This window comes from Heteronotia binoei, chromosome 21 (assembly GCF_032191835.1).
Source record: "Heteronotia binoei isolate CCM8104 ecotype False Entrance Well chromosome 21, APGP_CSIRO_Hbin_v1, whole genome shotgun sequence".
NCBI lineage: Eukaryota > Metazoa > Chordata > Lepidosauria > Squamata > Gekkonidae > Heteronotia > Heteronotia binoei.
The window spans coordinates 83989872-84009713 of NC_083243.1; the positions used below are offsets into that span (position 1 = coordinate 83989872).

Sequence of the window (19842 nt, forward strand, 5' to 3'; positions counted from 1 at the left end):
TAGGCTGTAAAACTGTGTTAGCCCTCAAAGCAAGTAGCATCCCTTTGAAATCCTCCAGTCCACAGATGTTACTTTCAAGCCATTTGCAACAATCTGTTCCATCTCTTCTATTGTCTGTATTTTAGTTGCAAAAACACTGCCCTCTCCTACACACCCTCAGGCTCATATAATTGCCTAAGATTCACTGACCATTCAGGAAAACCTCTGTTAGCCATTAGGGACTATTAAGGAAAAATCAATCATCCTGGACTATTAGTAAGCATGTTGCTTAAGCAAAACACAGCCGGCCCTTGATACACCAGGTTAGCATTTCTGTTACAATAATAATTCATTGGCTTCCAGCTTAAATTTTCAGATATATGGATAAACCGATTGAAGCTTATGAAAAATTGTGTCAGATACTGAAAGGGGGACAGGAAATGAACGAGCATTACATCATGAAGCTCTGGTCAACTGTGCTCTCTATTAAAATTGTGGGAACCGCCCACTGGGTTCCTAGGGGGATCTATAAAGTGCAGCACATCCTCCGTGCTCCTTGACATTGAGGGAGCAGGACAGACTTGGGCTAGTATAAAGCTGTCTGCAAGCAGATGACAGGTTTGTGGCGGCCCTCTCTTCAAATCTTCCAGATCATGTCTGGCTAGAACCAGCTCCTGCTCCCATCTTCTGCTTCCCACGTAGACTTGTGTGTTGGCTAAATTGCTATAACGTTGTAGCATTATAACAATCTACTGTAACAGTACACTTGTTAATTTATTTTCCATGGAAAGGAAGGAGGAAAAGCTGACAGCCAGTGTGGTATCTGGTTTAGAGCATTATAGTAGGATATGGCAGACACAGCTTCAACTTTCCATTCTGTCATGGAAGTTGCTGGGTGATCTATCACTGTCAGCTAGGTCTGAGTCAAGAAATATCTGGGGAATTTGAGGGTGGAGCCAGGAGCAAGGGTGTGACAAGCACAATTGAACTCCTAAGGGAGTTCTGGCCATCACATTTAAAGAGACAGTGTGCCTTTTAAATGCCTTCCTTCCATTTGGAAATAATGGATAATGGCACCTTCTTTTGGGGCTAATAGAATTCAACTCCCTGATCCAATCTTTTTGAAACTTGGGGAGTGTTTTGAAGAGAGGCACCAGATGCTACACTGAATGTGGTGCCTCTACCTAAAAAAAACAGCCCCCAAATTGCTCCAGATACCCACAGATTTATTTTCCTATGGCAGGGGTGGCCAATGGTAGCTCTCCAGATGTTTTTTGCCTACAACTCCCATCAGCCTCAGCCATTGGCCATGCTGGCTGGGGCTGATGGGAGTTGTAGGGAAAAAACATCTGGAGAGATACCGTTGGCCACCCCTGTCCTATGGGATCCTATGGGAACTGGTCTCCATAGGATATAATCGTGTGCCTAGCAGACATTTCCCTCCCCCCGCCTAAGCGGGGAGGGCATCCAAAATGGGGAATCCTCTGTCCCCAAGTGGGGAATGGCAACTTTACTCTCAGCCTAATCTATATCACAGGCTTGTTATGACCATTAAATGGAGGGGGCAAAAATGATATAAGGTAGTTTGAGTACCCCCTGGGGAGAAAGGTGGGCTATAAAGGCTGGTGGGTGAGTGGGAAGGAGAGAAAGAGGGCATAGTGTGGAAATGAGGGCATAGTGAGGAAATGAAGTTATCCCCTTAAGTTCTGTGGGTTCTCCACTTGTTTTTTAAAATAATGTTTTGCTTTTATGAAAAATGAAAATAAAAACAGAATTGCAAAAAAAAAAGTTTTGTTTTACCTGGTGACTGACTTGCGGGGCCCTGATTGGGCAGGAAGATGGCATACAATTTTTTTTTTGTAAATAAATAAATTCTACCTGTGTTTCTTTGGCAAAAATTGCACGTTCTGTCCATTGACATTTCATTAATATCTTTCTGATCACACTAAAATGCTGTGTAATCCTAAACACATATATTCAGAAATAAATTATATTAAATTTACTGGGACTAACACCCTCATAAATGTGTTTAGAATTATAATCTAAGTGCCTAAAAGTGCAATCTGATGTAATTATTAATGTAATTGAAGCCTGTAATCTTAGTGGAGTTGCAGCCCAATCCAGAGATAAGGGGCGGCTGGCCACGGCAGAGCCACCACGCCGCAAGTAGACTTCCTGAGGACTTCAGCGTGCTGGAGCGTGGGGAGGGGAGAGGCAGAGCTTGCCGTGAGGGAGACGGTTGCCACGGCAATGCCACTAGCGAAGGCACAAGGGAGGCAGAGGCAGCCGGAGGGGAGGGCCAGCCCATCCCCCCATTGGCCAGTCCTGGTGCATGCGCCGTGGCTCATGACAGTCAGGGATGGGGAGAGGTGGCCCCAGAGAGGCTGATAGCCATCCCCAACCCGCCCCCAAACAGAAAACGGAGCCAATGATGGGCAGACCATCACAGGCAAAGGAGAGACGTCCCACCAACATGGGGAGGGAACAGGAGTGAGGCTGGGCATGTACGCATGAGAAGCCTGGCTTGGTGGCGAGGCAGGGATGGAGGCGAGACAGGCCCACACAGGACAACGGAGAAGCCGTCAATCCCCTCACACCCTCCTGCTGTCAGAGACTGCCAATGGCAGGCAGACAAGCAGGAAGTATGAAGTGCAGGAGTTCGCTGTCATAGACAGCGGATGGAATGTGTGTCTGGGAGTGAGCAGCCCAGCAGCAGACACTCCCCCCCACCCAGAGACCCCCTGTGTTGCCCTGATGTCCCCTACCATGTGCATGGAACACCTCTCCCGGGGGCCACAGAACTCAGAGTGCGAGTGCATCAGCCACAGAACTCTGAGTCCACTTCATCAGCCCCCCCTTAGTGCCCTGCACACAACAGCCCTGTGGGGTCGCGTAGGCTGTCAGCCTGGGCAGGCTGAGGGGCAGCACTCCCTTCCCCTGTCCAACTATGTGGGGGGCAATGTGGCAGCTCATAGACTGTCCCCCCCCCCCAAACCAAGTCTGCCCACCCTCCCAGGCATTTCTTCGGAGAAGCCACTGATATGGGGGGGGGGTTGCCTAGGGAACGTGCAGCAGATGCCAAGCAGGAGAGACAACAGAGGGCACAGCTCAGACTTTATTTTTCCGGAACAGAGTGCAACAGTCTCCCTGGCGCGCCCTGGGCAGTCTCGCCGTGGGCAAGGCTCCATTCCGAGTGGTGGGCAGAAACAGCTGAGGGAGTGGGTGGGGCGGTGGAGCGGCACACACGGAAGCCTCTGTGTTGGAGTCCCACCTGCAAAATGGAGACAGAGATCAAGAGCATGTGCAGGGGCGGCGGCTGGAAGAGCAGGCTGTGTTTCAGCCGGGCGCTCTCTTAAAGGGACAGTCTTTGACCCACCTCCCCACAGCGGGGCAGCTGCCCCCCCCACACACACACTGCCCTGCCAGGCGTTGGGAACGCAGCAGAGGACAGACCAAGGGAAGGGACCAGGTGGTAGCACAGGGGAGCAAGGTCAGCAAATGCCCCCTGCCGGAGCCCAGTGCCTGGTTCAAGTGCCAGAGACGCTTGCACACCAAGCGGTCGAGAGTGAGGGGAGAAGGAGACTGTGGGGGATGGACAGTGGAACTTACCCAGCCATGGGTAACAGTCCTCGCATGCAGAGCCTCCGGGAGCCCGGAACCTGTGGAGACCTGGAAACAAGAGCAGTTAGCCCCAGGGGAGAGACCTCTCTCTCCCCCTCGCAAGTCAAAGATACTGTCAAAGCAACTGGGAAGTGCAAAACCCATCACCAATGTGCCTGTCTGTCCCTCACTCTAAGTCTGTATGGCTGGGAGCACACCAGCAGAACTTCCCGCCACGTGTTCCTCTACCTAACAACTGAGTTGTGGAAGGCCAGAGCAGAAGTATTTGCAGGTGTAAAGTTGCATCTCTCGGGGGGGGGGGGATGTCATGGGTCAAACAGCTCAGGAAATCACCTAAGCCTAACCACGCCCCCAACTCCATGCCCTCCTCCGCCCGAACGTCACGCTCCACCTCACTTCTGCCCACGCTTGGGTGCAGCCCATAGGCGCCGCTGCCCTTGGGCGGAGCGGTGCTTGGGTGCCCCCCCTCCGACATTACTCCCTCCTGCTGTGGTGGCGCCGGTCGTACGTTGGTGCAAACCCTTCCTATGCCCACATAGCGGCTCGTCTGCTCCCAAAAGACTTCCGCCCCCCCCCCCCCTTTCTGGATTGTGCTGTAATTGCTCTATAACAATTTTATTGTATATTTTGTTTTTTTAACTTATATGTTGTTTTTGACTGTTGTTAGCTGCCCTGAGCATGCTAGGGGAGGGCGGGATATAAATATAATAAAATAAATAAAAACAGTATCTACATGAAAGATGTGGAGTAAAAAGAATATAGAACTCTTTCTAAAGCCCTGTCAATAGCAAGTTGCAATAAAATCTTTATCATTCTTATCCCATGATTCTAATATTATGTGAAATGTACTAACCTTTCTCATATATACATTAAAAATAAAAATTTTGGTGAATAGTTAACACTTTTCAGAAGTGTTTTAACTACTTCTGTTGTGCTGATTTCTTCTCATTATGAAGAAGATTAGGCTGAGGCATTTGCCCAAAGCTTTCCATGAAATGCACAGCCCAACATGGCCTCCTATACCTAAACACAGTATTAAGAATCTTCTTCTGTGGTTATACATCGAAGTACTTTTTGGCTTACTTCTTCCTTACAGGGCTTGGTTCAATGTTTGCTGGCTTCCGAACTGAATAGCTACCAATGGAAACGCAGGGTCTTAGCCTGTAAAACGTTCTCTCGTATTCCTGGACCTGTCAGTCAGGTATGTTTTCCCTTAGGAGTCCAATGTATAAGAGTAAGAGAATATTGACAATGTCATCTTTCTGAGTAAAATACTAGCATGATTGCAGATTAATAGAAATTTAATTCTTGGGCAAATTCAATTCTTGGGCAGTTCGTTTGCTCCCCAAGGACGGAATAAAGAGTCAAACACAGAGTATTGATATAAAATTGGGCCACTTTATTCAATATTCTAATAAACAGCAAGGGTACCCCACCAGCGGCCTGCCAGGTCACTGCGACCGCTCCCCTGCCATTAACAGGCGAGAGTCCCAGCCCCCCAGCCGGAGCTGAGTGTTACTCAGCTCCCTTCAGGCAGGCCCAGCAGGGAGGCACACACCAGAGGGCCCAAACCCAGACTCGCGTCTCGCCAGAAAGGCACCCTCTAGCCGAGCCTCCTGGACAGTCTGCATTCTCCAAACCCGGGTCTTCAAACCCGAAGGCTGATCATGCCAGACCCCAAATTCCCCAAAAGGGGGATGCTTCACAGTCCTCCCCTAGCCGCATAGTGCCCTAAACCCCAAAAACCTGCCACTAAAATGACGGCCTATTTAACAGCGCCTCCTGATAGCCAAATCCCCAATCCACTGCATTGCTATGTAGGGTGGGCAAAAAACGCACCCCAGCCACTGTCAATCAGCCAAGGTGTAAAAAATTCCTACCCGGCTCCTCCAAGGAGGCAACCAGCAAATTGCCCACATAACATGCAGGGCAGGCGGGAGGGCTGATCGTCTGCCAAGACGAAGGAGCCAACGAGAAGTGCAGATCTAACTGTCAGATCCTGCCTTTTTCTCTGCGCGCCGAAACGGGCGCCCCCTGACTCTTCCCATCCAGGGAAGAAAACTCTGCTCATGCAGCCTAGCAGCTATGCTGCAGTCTGCAAGCATAAGATTGCTCCCCAAGGATGGAATAAAGAGTCAGACACAGAGTATTGGTATAAATTTGGGCCACTTTATTAAATATTCTAATAAACAGCAAGGGTACCTCACCAGCGGCCTGGCCAGGGCTAGGAGTCACCGCGACCCCTCCCCTGCCATTAACAAGCGAGAGACCCAGCCCCGCAGCTGGAGCTGAGTGTTACTCAGCTCCCTCCAGGCAGGCCCAGCAGGGAGGCACGCACCAGAGGGCCCAAATCCAGATGCACATCTCACCAGAAAGGCACCCTCTAGCCGAGCCTCCCAGATAGTCTGCATTCTCCAAACCCGGGTCTTCAAACCCGAAGGCTGATCATGCCAGACCCCAAATTCCCCAAAAGGGGGATGCTTCACAGTCCTCCACTAGCCGCATAGTGCCCTAACCCCCCCAAACCTGCCACTACTAAGGCCAAGTCTCTACTTAGGGTTTAGCGCCCACCGGGAGGCCCAAAGCCTTCTCTCAGGAAAAGCATATTACCCTTTTCCGAGAGATGGACCCCATCCCCTCTGTAGAGTTCAGGAAATTTCAACAAAATGTCCGGATGGGGCAAATAGTAGCCCAACCCTTTTTCCAGCACCTTCCTGATCTCCTTATTAGCCTTATACCGGGCCCTTTCTATAGCTGCAGGGTCCCAAGCACAATGCCACACCAGGCGGGGCAGCATGGCTGACCAAATTATGGTGGTCCCAGGCCATCGCTCCCGAATGTGCTGGAAATCATCCTTGGCCTGCCAAACTAAGGCCTTGCCCTTTAAGAGTCCCAGATTGTTACCTCCCAGGTGAACAATTAAAACCTGAGGAGAAGGACCCACACAATCTTTAAACAACAAAGGCAGCAGGCCTGGCCACTGAAGGCCCCGGCGCCCCCGCCATTCGATACACACATGCTGGCTGAGTCCCAGCTGAGAACCAACCGCAGTTCTCCGAGCCTGATGAGTGGACCAAAACACGTGGCTATGGCCGAATACGAGAACTCGGCTCCTCTGGCCGGGAACAACAGCATCTAAAGAGAAAAAACAGTTAAACAAGAACAGAACCAACAATAAACAGACACCAAGTCACTCACGGCATAATAAAAGGTCGCACGTAAGCCTTATAGGCTGAGGAACGCCACCTGCCCAATCTTTGAATGGAAGTGGAAGGATACCCCATGACAGCCGCTGTTGAGGCTGCCCCAATTCTAAAGGAGTGGGTCCCAAACCGCACCCCAGACAACCCCAACTCACCCAAAGCCCATGACATTACTGCCCAAAACTGATGCTTCATCAATGGGCTACCATTCGAATGTATAAACAAAAACCCCTCCATGGGCCCCCTAATGGCCAAATAAGCAGCCAACGCAATAACTGGACACAGCTCAAGCTCTGAACAACTACCCAACTCGAGCACCGTACCCTTCTGCAACTGATCTGTCTTAGAGCGACAGACAGTGATGACTGCCTTACCCACAAATAGTTGCAGATCCCTTAACAACAGAGCCTTACCAGAAACATTGTTTCTAGACTGTGCCACCAGCTCACTTACTCTAAGAGGCCCCCCAAAAGCTAACAAAGATGCAGCGTGAAACAAACATGCTTCAATTGACGAAGCACACACCACGTCCCAAACCCTCTTCAAACCCCACAGAATCAAAGGAGACACAGGATTCCGCGTATCAACCCTGGGACCGGCCTCTCTGGCCCACCCCTCCAGCATCTTTCGAATATGAAAGTCAGCTGTTTCTTCCCTATAACCCAGCGCCTTACTGAAAAAAGCCAATGCAGACAGGCGCCCCCTAATGGATCACATGGCCAACCCCTTACTTTGCAGCAAAACACAGTAATGGAGCAAATGCTCCACCGGGAGGGGCCAAACCCTGCAATACCCTACCTCAGCCCTAAAGTCTGCAAACTGCCGCACAGCCCGTTCGTAAGACTTCCTGGTGCTGGGCGCAATGGCTAGACCTATCGCTCTGCAGGCCTCGGCTCACCAATCAGCCATAGCTCTGGGGCTTTGGCACCGGCTCTCTGTCGGCATCTGGGGCCAGCTGACGAAACCTCTCCATCTGTTTACGAGATAGAGAGTCAGCCACCCCGATACTCACCCCAGGAACATGCTTGGCTAAAAACAAAATGTTAAGCCGCAAACAACGCAGAGTGAAGGCCCTCACCAATCTCATAACCCGGCCAGATTTGGATGAAAGGGAATTAATGACGTGGACCACCGCCATATTATCACACCAAAAATGGACAGTGTGATTGACCATATCCTTCCCCCACAGCCAAACAGCGACTAAAATAGGAAAGAACTCGAGAAACGTAAGATCCCGGTTCACACCAACCTTTACCCAGGAGTCAGGCCAACTATCCGCGCACCAATGTCCACGGAAATAGACTCCAAAACCCAAGGAACCAGCAGCATCAGACATGACCTGAAGCTCAGCTTCGAGCCTCATGTCGTCCTTCCAAAAAGAAACTCCATTAAAGGACTCCAAAAATTCCTGCCAAACCCTCAAATCATCCCTCATGCTGCAGGTGACGCTAGTTCTATGCTGAGGCAAGCGTAACCCTGCCATAGCATCACACAGCCTTCTAAGAAAAGCCCTCCCAGGAGCAACCACTTTGCAAGCAAAGTTGAGGTGCCCAACTAGCTGCTGCAACTCCAACAAAGTAACCTTCCTTTTAAGAAGAAAGGTAGAAATCCTAGCCCTCAGCTCCACTATTTTCTGAAGAGGCACCCTAGACAACTGCGCAATAGTGTCAATCTCAATCCCCCAAAAGGTCAACCTCTGGGTCGGACCTTCAGCTTTCTCAGGCGCTAAAGAAACCCCAAGCTCCGCTGCCAGCTCAACAAAGCCAGACAGCAACTGCCCACATTGCCCAGTCCCCTGGGGACCCACAAAAAGGTAGTCATCCAAATAATGAACGACATTCTGCAAACCCACTTTCTCCCACACAGCCCATTCCAAAAATGTGCTGAAATGCTTGAAAGCCGAACATGACACAGAGCAGCCCATGGCAATGCTCTATCCATGTAAAATTGACCCTCAAAAGAAAACCCTAGAAGTTCAAAATCATCGGGATGGACAGGTAAAAGGTGAAACGCAGACTTAATGTCGCATTTTGCCAATTGTGCCCCCACCCCGCAACACCTCACCACGGCAACAGCGTGGTCAAAGCTGGTGTACCTAACAGAGCATAAGTGCTCCGGGATCCCATCATTCACGGACTTCCCCTTAGGAAAAGACAAATTGTGAATCAAACGAAATTCACCAGGTGCCTTTTTAGGCACCACACCCAAAGGTGAGACTCTAAGAGTACTCACTGGAGGATGTGAAAAAGGACCAGGTATCCTTCCCTCAGCCAGCTCTTTTGGAATCTTGTCTCTAACGACCTGCTCCAAGCCCTGAACTCACTTAAGGTTTCCTGGCATAAACGGAACTCGAGGACCCTGAAAAGGGATCCTAAACCCAACTTAAAAACCTTCTAACAAATACAAACTATCAACCCTTCGAGGGTACCTCGACAGCCACTGCTCAAGAGGTCTCACCCTTATCGGGCTGGGCCCCTTTCTTAGCTGGAAAGGCACCTCCGCTCCCACCAGGCTTCTTTGTATTTTTACGCCCACGGGCTCTAGGGCAGTTGTCAACTGAGTGGGAACCACCACACATGGGGCACTCGTGCTTGAACTGGCACGCCTTCCTATTACATACCCCAAGGGATCCAAATTCCCAGCAGAGCCTGCAGGGTTGAACCGCCTGCCTTGCTGCACCGCGGGGAGAGCCTGATGAACCAGCAGCGGATGTGGATGACCTACTCACCAAGTGACCACTATCATAGCGATCGCCCAGATTAGGCCTAGCCGGGGACATAACCTGCAGCCAAAGCTGCTGATGGATCCGATCCCACTGAAGGGACGGATACAGGGCAGCCCTCATCCTAAATTCCTGGTCATATTGTAACCAGGCTGGTCCACTAAAGGCCGTATAGCCTTTATAAATTATGTCCAAATACTGGAAAAGGGATGCTGCCCGCCATGGCTGTGCCCTCGCAATCACCCCGGCATAAATACAGAACCCAGGAAGCCAATCAGCCCAGGTCCTGTCCACCTTCCGTTTTTTCAATTTTTCCTTCTCTTTCTCATCCAATTCTTCCTTGTCTTTTTTCTCAACTCCCGAAAGAGAAGAGAAAAAATATCCACGTACTCCCCTTTTAATATGTTTTCCCTAGCAGCGAGAAGCAAGTGGTCCTCCAGCAGCAAGGCAACCTCCCCAAACGGCAAAGCAACAAAAGGCACCATCCCATATGTTGAGGGCGCCCCCATAAAGGAACCAGCCATGCCAGGATGCCCTGTGCCCGGGTACACACTAGGAATGCCTTGCCCACATGGCCAAGCCCAATTCTGAAACGCGCCCAACGCAGAGGAGGCAGGCGCCCCCGCGCTTGACATGGAAGCGCCCTGTCCGGCCGCCAAAGCAGGCCCCCATGCTCCCCATGGCCAAACCTGCCCAGGCCCCGCCTGTAAATTATCACCCGACCTACCTCCGAATCCAGCAGGAACCAATGGCAAACCGACCCCCGATGCTCCAGCTGCTGCCATCAAACCCACATCCAGACCGCAAAGTCCAGCGTCTCTGCCAGGCACGACTCCACCAGACCTGCCCTTAGGTATACAGCCTGGTGAGAATACTCACCTGCTTACCCTTCTTAGATTGCCTCACACCATCTTCCCCACCTGGAGAAAGGATGCCCGCTGCCTGTTCCAATGCTCTCAATTTACAAGCAATATTGGAATCACCCTCCTCATCAGAAGAGAATAATGGCGGTGGTGGCCTTTTCGCAGGAGCCTTGGACGCCTTAGGCACTGGCTTTTTTCTTTTGGGCTTGCCTGACCCTTTTCCACCAGCCATCTAAACAGCAAGCACAAGACCACAAAATGACCTCCTGCAGCTCCACTCTAAAATGGCTTCCCCCTGGAAGAAGAAAGGGAAGATGGCCACAAAAGCCTCTGCTGCACACCAATGTCTCCAGTAGGAGAAAAATGTGTGTGTGGGGGGGAGAGGGAGGCTCTCCAAAATGGTCACCTGCCAGCCTCAAGGGCAATAATAACAAACCCAGGTTGCCCCACAGGCACACACCCTCAAAAATTAAAAGGGGAAAGACCAACCCCTGGGCTCCACAACCCCTGCTCCAGCAGACCCCAAACCCTAGGCATACTCAGCCAACAAGAAGGACAACGCCACGTCCTCCACCATCTCCGATGCTGCCGCCAGCCCGCAGCACTGCAGCCGACGCTCCAGCTGACGCTCCAGCCAACGTTTCACCTGCCGCTGCCCAGTCGACTGCCCCAACAAACCCCAATGTCCAACCAAAAGCAAAAGAAAAGCCTCAGCCAATTGTCTGCCAAGACGAAGGAGCTGACGAGGAGCGCAGATCCCACCTTTTTCTCTCTGTGCCAAAACGGGCGCCTCCTGACTCTTCCCATCCAGGGAAGCAAACTCTGCTCATACAGCCTAGCAGCTACGCTGCAGTCTGCAAGCATAAGATTTAGAAGAATTCTTATATGTAGACTAGGCTTCCCAACCCTCCCACCCTGGCGGGGGACCCCAGGATTTCCAGCCTCTTCCCCCGCTCCCCAAAAAAATGGAAGCGGGGGGAGGGGGAGAAACGCCACCAAGGAGTGTGGTGAGCCGCCCCATCTCGGAGTGGGCGATGCCACTGTGCAGCTGCCGCCTCTTCTCCGCTTCAACATAGCTGCTCCTCCGAGATGGGCTCAGGCTGAGCCCATCTCGGAGGAGCAGCTAAGATGAAGCGGAGAAGAGGCGGCAGCAGCGCAGCGGCATCGCCCGCTCCGCCTCTGAGGTGAAATCAGAGAAGGGGAGGGTGGAGGCAGGCCAGGAGCGTGGCGAGCCGCAAATCTGGGTCCTTCTAGGACCCGGACTCGCGGCTCGCCACGCTCCTGGCCTGCCTCCACCCTCCCCTTCTCTGATTTCACCTCAGAGGTGGAGCGGAGCAGGCGACGCCGCTGCGCTGCTGCCGCCTCTTCTCCGCTTCATCTTAGCTGCTCCTCCGAGATGGGCTCAGCCTGAGCCCATCTTGGAGGAGCAGCTACGGTGAAGCGGAGAAGAGCCCCCCCGCATGCACTTGGCAGGCGCATCCACTCCCTCCCTGGGATGCAGAAAGGCTGTTGTGCCAGACTTTGAATTCTGAGCTCCCTTTCCATTCTGCACGAACCCAGGCATCTCCGCTGCCCCCCCCATCTCCTTAGCCTCCCTCTCCTTCCTCAAAAGGCACCGTTGGTCCTCCCTCTCTCTCTGCCCCATTCCACAGGTCTGCCCCTCCTTGCTGAATTCAGCAGCAGTAAAGAAACACAAGGCTTTCCCCTCCCACACCAGGTCCCACTCAAGAAATATCTGGGAACTCTGAGGGTGGAGCCAGGAGACTTTGGGGGTGGAGCCAGGAGCAAGGGTGTGGCAAGCACAAGAGTTCTGGCCATCACATTTAAAGGGGACCACACAGTAAAGCTGCAGTACTGCAGCTGGAGCCCTCTGCTCACAACCTGAGTTCGATCCCAGCGGAAGCTGGTTCAGGTAGCCGGTTCCAGGTTGACTCAGCCTTCCATCCTTCTGAGGTCAGTAAAATGTGTGCCCAGCTTGCTGGGGGGAAAGAAATCAGAGAAGGGGAGGGTGGAGGGAAGGAAGGGATTTAAAAAGTTGTGAGGTCCCTTTAATTGTGATGGACAGAACTCCCTTTGGAGTTCAATTGTGCTTGTCACACCCTTGCTCCTAGCTCCACCCCAGTGTCTCCTGGCTCCACCCCCAAAGTCTCCTGGCTCCACCCCCAAAATCCCCAGATATTTCTGGAATTGGACTTGGCAACCCTAATGTAGCCAAAAATTGCAGGTAGCTGTGTTGACACATTAAGGGGGGGAAAGCTATTTCTTCTATGCCGTGTATCAAAAACATGAACTTCACTGAGTAATATGGAAAAATATATAAAGCTTCCAATGGACAATGCAGTCTGATTGAATTGTCGCTTTGTATGTGTGCATCAAATTTACAGTGAGCTTATATTTTAGAAAGACTGATATAGTTTTACAAAGGTATTTTTTGAATCAAGGGTGTTAGGATATTTGTGTTACAAGTAGGTCATCCTTATTATACGATCTTCTGTGTAGGATCTCAAGAACAAATTTGTTCAGCTGATGTGGACAGATTGGAAGTTTGATGTAAGACAGGCAGCTGCCCGGGCTTTGGGGTACTTAGCACTTGGGAAAGAAATCCATGACCAGCTCTGGTAAGTAGCATGCAACGTGTTAGGCACTTTAATCTGTGTTAAACCAGTTTGATGTAGTGGTTAACTGCATGGGCTCTTATTCGGGAGAACCAGGTTTGATTCCCCACTCTTTCACTTGCAGTTGCTGGCAGGGCCAGCGCATGTGAGTAGGTGAATTAGGTGACTGCCTAGCGCGCTGGCTCCCAGCAGAAGTGATGGGTGGGTCTCCCTGCTTGTGCCATCCCTGAGCCTCTGACTCATTTTTCTCGGCTCTAAGGGGTCAGAAGAGCTCCCCGATCCCTCAGAGCTGAGAAAGAATGGCACTTCCCCTTCCCTGTGGCCTTTGAACTCAGAGAGGCTGGGCAGGGAATGCGCTGAGTGCCCATCACCTCTGGGTGAGGTCATCACACTGTGTGCATGCTTTGTGAGCGTGCAATAAGTTTTCTTCCGGGGATGGGCACTGGAACCCCATGCGCCTTGGGCCCCGGAATCCCATGCACTGGGGCTGGCTGCTAGAATGGCCTTGGGTTAGCCGTAGCTCTCACTAGAGCTATCCTTGAAAAGGGCAGCTTCTGTGAGAGCTCTCTCAGACCCACCTATCTCACAGGGTGTTTGTTGCAGGGGAGGAAGGTAAAAGAGATTGTAAGCCACTCTGAGACTCTGAGATTTGGAGTGGAGGGCAGGGTATAAATCCAATATCATCATCATCATCATCATCATCTTCTTCTTCTTCTTCTTCTTCTTCTTCTTCTTCTTACTTGAAAGATTCTGAAATTCAGATAACTACACTGGCATCCTTAGATATGTGAGAAGCTTTGTATCCACTACCATTATTAATTTCATATGCTCTTTGTAGTAATGAAACTATAAGAACAAAGATAGCAGAAGGTAACAGTGGATGCATAAAAAACATGACTTTAACAAGCTCTTTAGAAAGCAGTACTGCTAAATACATGCAGCTGTTTAGCACAAGGATCATATTGGGGCTGATTCTATTACTGCATGACAATTACAACTAAGATCTTCTAAATTCCTATGCAGTAGCTTTAATGTTGAGGTATTAAAAAAACAGGAAGCACCGTGCCACAGAGTGGTAAACTGCAGTACTGCAGTCCAAACTCTGCTCATGACCTAAATTAAATCCCTGCAGAAGCTGGGTTCAGGTAGCCGGCTCAAAGTTTACTCAGCCTTCCATCTTTCAGAGATTGGTAAAATGAGTACCCAGCTTGCTGGGGGTAAAGGGTAGGTGACTGGGGGAGACAATGGCAAACTACCCTGTAAAAAGTCTGCCAAGAAAGTGTTGTGATGTGACATCACCCCATGGGTCGGTAATGACTTGGTGCTTGCACAGGGGGCTACCTCTACTTTTTTATTAAAAAAACAGAGCAAGGTCGAGGAGTTATAAAATACAGGAAGTATCTGGTGAAATTTATGATGTAAAATCTAAACCTCATTAAGAAATATGCAGACTATTCATTAGTTAATCCTCATCCAGTACAGGTGTTAAATAGTGACTGGTTTCTGTACTTTTCTTGATTAGATTTGAATTTTATATAAGTACAGTTCGCCAGGTACATCCTGCATCCTATGACCTTTTGGCTTTATGTATGTTTTCCCTCCTGTACTTGTACATAAAATTACTGCATTGCAAAAATTCACTCAGTGCATCTAAGGAATGAATGATTATTTTTAAGGTGCCATAAGACTTCTGTTTATTTTTTGATTCAGCTAGGGCTTTGACTGACCCTCAAATCTGAACAACTATTGCCTTGGATATACACACAGAGAACACCTAGGGTTCATTAAAGACCTGCTTGTGCTTTCAGGGTGAAGCTGAAAAGAGGAGATTGCCAGACAAGGGTGGAAGCTCTTACACTGATTGGCTGGTTGAAACTCATGACAGCCAAGCTGCTCCCTAGTTTTCTTCAGTGTTTTGCTGATGATTTTGTTGCTGTCCGAAAGGAAGCCTGCCAGGTAGCTGGAGCACTCAAGATCAAAGAAGACTCAGTAAGTGTTCAGAATGCCTGACAAGGGCCCTAAATGCAGCGGCAATGTTTAATTTAAGAGCCAGACTGGGATCTGGGAGACCCAGGTTCAAATCCCCACTCTACCATGAAAGCTTGCTAGATTACATTGGACCAGTCACATACTTTCAACTTAACCTATCCCACAAAGTTGTCATGAGGATAAAATGGAAGAGAGAATTATGTAAGTTGCTTTGGGTCCCCATTACAGGGAAAGGCAGGGTATAAGTGAAGCAAAATTTTAAAAACATTCCAACTTCTGCATTTTTGGATCCACCCTGTTCTCCAGATACCCAGTCCAAGGGACTGAAAATACAGCATCCTCATAGATGGTCAGGTTACCAATCCAGCAAAAGAGATCAGAACTAGCCTTCTTCATCTGCACATCTGAATGTGTAAACCCACCTGTACAGTGTGACTCTTCCTCTTGAACTAGCTGTGTCAAAGACCCAAACCTGGTCCCCTGGGTCACCACTCCTTCTTGCCTAAGCACCACCCTGCCCTGTAGGTCCTTGAGGTCAGGACCGGCCCCAGGCAGACTTGCCACCCACCGTCCCCCTCTGCAGCGCCTTCCCCTCCCTCCCTCAATATTTCAATGCCCGGGAAGGGCTGGTGGAGCGCTGAGCTTTCTGGGCTATTTAAAGACACCCCCCACATACACACTAATCAGCTGATAGGTGAGTAAAATGGCGCTGGAAGCTTGCAGCTCTTATGCTGGCCCTCCAGCACAATTACTATCAGTGCAGGGGTGAGGGGGCAGCAGCAGTGGGAAGGATGAGTGAGCCGCTGAAAGAGTGGCAGCTGCCTCTTTCCCCCGTTCCTTCCCACGCAATCCAGGAAGGAAGCGGGGAGGAGGCAGTGGTGGCTGCCGCTCTTTCAGCAGCTCATTTGTCCTTCCTGCTGCTGCTGCCCCCTCAACTCCACACTGATAGTGATCGTGCCAGAGGGCCAGCTTAGGAGCCATGAGCCTCTGGTGCCATTTCACCCGCCAATCAGCTGATCAGCCGGGGGGGGGGGCTTTAAATAGCCCTGAATGAAATGGTGAGGAAGGGAGAGAGGAGGAGGCTGGGGAGCGACAGCTCTCAAGGCAAATGAGGGATTTGCCTAGGAGGAGGGCAGAGGGGCAAGTTTGGTGTCCCCGCCCTGCCAGTGCCCAAGGCAAATGCCTAATTTGACTAGTGGGTGGGCCGGTCCTGCTTGAGGTTAAATACCACAAATAAAGCATACCTTTGTAAAATATATATAAAGATTTATTCAAGTGTTTTAAAAATATCACTGTGCAGTACAGTCTCTATAGCTTAGCAACAGAGAAATAAAAAAGCTAATTTTTCTACACTCAGTACCTGGTAATAAATGGCATACCTTCTTGCAGCATAAGAATCCAAGCTGTAGCCAGAAGTGTTCTGTATGCAGTCCATCATGATGTAGCATAACATACCAAAACCCATCAGAATAGACAATGTTGGCACCCTGACCTGGATAGCTCAGGCAAGCCTGATCTCATCAGATCTCGGAAGCTAAGCAGAGCCAGCCATGGGAGACCTCTAAGGAATACCAGGGGCAGGATGCAGAGGCAGGTGATGGTAAGCTACCTCTGAATGTCCTTTGCCTTCAAGCCCCACTAGAGGTCACCAGAAGTCAGCTTGACTTGATGGCAAAAAAAAGGGGGGGGGATAACAGATAATGTTGTCTTAGACAGACCAATGATTTGACTATGTAAAAAATAGCTTGATACGCTAATATGATACAAGGTAAACAAAATTGGTAGTGTGGGGTAGGGTTGCCAATCCCCAGTTGGGGGTAGGGGATCCCTTGGTTTGGAGGCCCTCCCCCACTTCAGGTTTATCAGAAAGCAGAGGGGGCACTGGGCAATCCATTATACCATATAGAGATTGGTCCCCATAGGGTATAATGGAGCATCAATCTGTGGGTATCTGGGGAGCTGTTTTTTGAGGCAGAGGCAGCAAATTTTCAGCATAGCATCTGGTGCCTCTCCTCAACTCCCTCTCTTCAAGTTTCAAAAAGATTGGACCAATTCTATAAGTCCCTAAAGAAGGTGCCCCATCCTCCATTATTTCCAATGAAGGGAAGGCATTTAAAAGAAGTGTGGTCCCTTTAAACGTGATAGCCAGACTCCCTGTGGAGTTCAATTAAGTTGGTCACAACCTTGCTCCTAGCTCCACCCCCAAAGTCCCCAGATATTTCCTGAGTCAAATCTGGCAACCCTAGTGGGTGGCTATTAAGGAGAAGCAATTAACCTTTAAGTTAACTGTTAGATTGACTGTGATGATTTGCCTTTCAAGAACATACATGAGACATTCGTATAATATTTATATGGAATAGGTGTATTGTTTCCCTTCCTTAGAAGGGGAATCGTGAACAATGTCTTCTACTGCACTACAGTTAAAATTTCCTAGAGCCTCAAGGTTGCTTTGAAGCCTGCATCTGCTTCACAGACTGCTACAGTCTAACTCTTGTGTTCTGCACTGCAGCTCAGAATATATTTAATGTTCAGAACATCTCATCAGTGCTTCTCATTCGTTCCCATGAGGAACTTTTCTTCCCATAGCCACACTGAAAGGAACAAGGTTACACTGAAATGTAAGAGAGGTGATCTTCCTTTCATCATAATGAGGCTTGCAAAGGGCAGTTCTCTATAGTGCGTGTCCTTCAAGAAAAGGAATGAAGCTACCAGATAAAGAATCTCTGCCAGAAAAGAAGCTGCCTCTTTTTTTCTTGCAAAAAAAAGGGTTGCCAAGTCTTTTTCAAATCACAAGAATAACTGGTGAACTTTGTTTGGTGGATCCCATAATGTGTATGTATGTTTGCTTAGTACCTGGTGCCATCCACGGCTCTTTTTCTAGCAGGAGCTCCTCTGCGTATTAGTCCATGTCCCCCTGATGTAACCAATCCTCCAAGAGCTTAGAGGGCTCTTAGTACAGGGCCTACTGTAAGCTCCAGGATGATTGGCTACATCAGGGGGCATGGCCTAATATGCAGAGGAGTTCCTGCTAGAAAAAGAGCCCTGAGATCTCTCTTTAGCTTTTTGCTTTTATTGTAGAGCAATGTTGTTAATTATTTAGTATTGGTCATCATGTTTAAAACAACATGCAAGTTACTGTGTCCTGTACTTTTTGTTTCTTAGGTATTTAAATGTCTTATTAAGATAATGCAGACTGATCCCCTCTGCAAGATCAAAGCCTTCGCCATTAGAGGTAGTGTGAACCCTAACATTTCCTACAGAGCTGTAGATCTGACCTAGAAGTAATTCTGGGATTATGGTCTACGATGTTCAAGTTTAATTAGTTTAAAACATGCTGATTCTTGTTTGTGGAGTTTTTGTGGGTAGGAATGGCTTAAGTTGCAGGATTAATTGCAAACATTAACTGCATATGGAGATTAAAATACATTAGAACTACAAAATCATAAAAGTGGTACAAACTCACATTGTACATGAGAAATATCTTACCAAATATAGACCTGGTTAAATAGCTCTCTCCAGAGTTAACTATGCTGACTTCTTCATGGTTGAGAAGGGACCATGGCAGCTTTCTCACAGAGGTTTCTCTCAGGTTTGGTGCCCAAACCACAGTGAGGTTGTTGTTGTTTTAAATTTTTTTGCTTAATTTTATTATTTAAGCCACAGTGAGGTTTTTTTGAAGCAGCACACAACATCTTCCCCATATTATGTACCGTCTGTGTTTTCCCCTGATTTTCTGTGCCCTTTCCCCAGTCTGGCTTGGTACAATCATTTTTGAAAGATCACAGTCAAAGTATGTTTATATGCTATGTGGACGGACAGGAAGGTGAATGTTTTTGAAGATTCTACTCACACTGGTAGCATTTTAGTCATTCTCCCCCCACCCTCATCATCTACTATTTACCCCCTCCAACCAAAAGGCTTTTTCAGAACTGATAACTGACACATTGCTATAGCATTATAACATTAGGAATAAGGCCCATCGTGATGGAAAAAATAATGGACTCTAGAAAGAGGCCATGGGCGAGTGCTCTCCCATCCTTGGTGTCTTTCTACCCTCTCACCCAAGTGAAGGCATTCATTCTCCCCAAACTTGGTGTCTTCCCACCCAGCCAAGGTGGTCATATTCTGTAGGAGAACTGATCTGACTTCAACTTTCCATCTCCTCTCCACTCCTTGCAGCCTCTACCTAGAGAGCCAGTTTGGTGTAGTGGTTAAGGCGCAGACTCTTATTTGGGAAAACCAGGTTTGATTCCCACTCTTCCACTTGCAGCTGCTGGAATGGCCTTGGGTCAGCAACAGCTCTCATAGGAGTTGTCATTGAAAGGGCAGCTGCTGTAAGAGCTCTCTCAGCCCCAACTACCTCACAGGGTGTCTGTTGTGGGGGGGGGGGAGGTAAAGGAGATTGTGACCGCTCTGAGACTCTGAGATTCAGAGTATAGGGTGGGATATAAATCCAATATCTCAATAGCCTAGGAAAAGTGCAGCATTTCTCCACAGTGTGGACCAAAGCAGCTCACTTTATTCTCCTATCCCCTTTTTGATCTGCACAATAACACTGTGAGGTAGCTTGAAGTCTGCGAGTGGTCCGAAATTACAGCATGGACCAAAGGAGGGAAATGACCTCAACAGGGTATAATGACACAGAGTCCACCCTACAAAGCAGCCATTTTCTCCAGGGGACCTGATCTCTGCCATCTGGAGAGTAATTCTGAGTGATCTCCAGCCCTCACCTAGAGATTGGCAACAGTGGCTCCCCAGGAGGAAATGGCTGGTTTTGAGAATGGAGTATATGGCATTGTACCTGTCTGAGGTCCCACCCCTCTCCAAACCCCACCCTTTCCAGGCTCTAC

At 49.3% G+C, this 19842-nt stretch overlaps 1 protein-coding gene across 1 annotated transcript in view; it reads left to right on the forward strand.

Annotated features, from left to right (window-relative positions):
• HEATR4 (HEAT repeat containing 4) overlaps positions 1 to 19842 on the forward strand; it is a 67011-nt gene that overhangs the window by 24657 nt on the left and 22512 nt on the right. Inside the window, exons 8-11 of the mRNA XM_060262361.1 lie at positions 4697 to 4801; positions 12888 to 13006; positions 14812 to 14992; positions 18155 to 18224. Coding sequence (XP_060118344.1) covers positions 4697 to 4801; positions 12888 to 13006; positions 14812 to 14992; positions 18155 to 18224 — 475 coding nt within the window. The remainder of the gene's footprint in view (positions 1 to 4696; positions 4802 to 12887; positions 13007 to 14811; positions 14993 to 18154; positions 18225 to 19842) is intronic.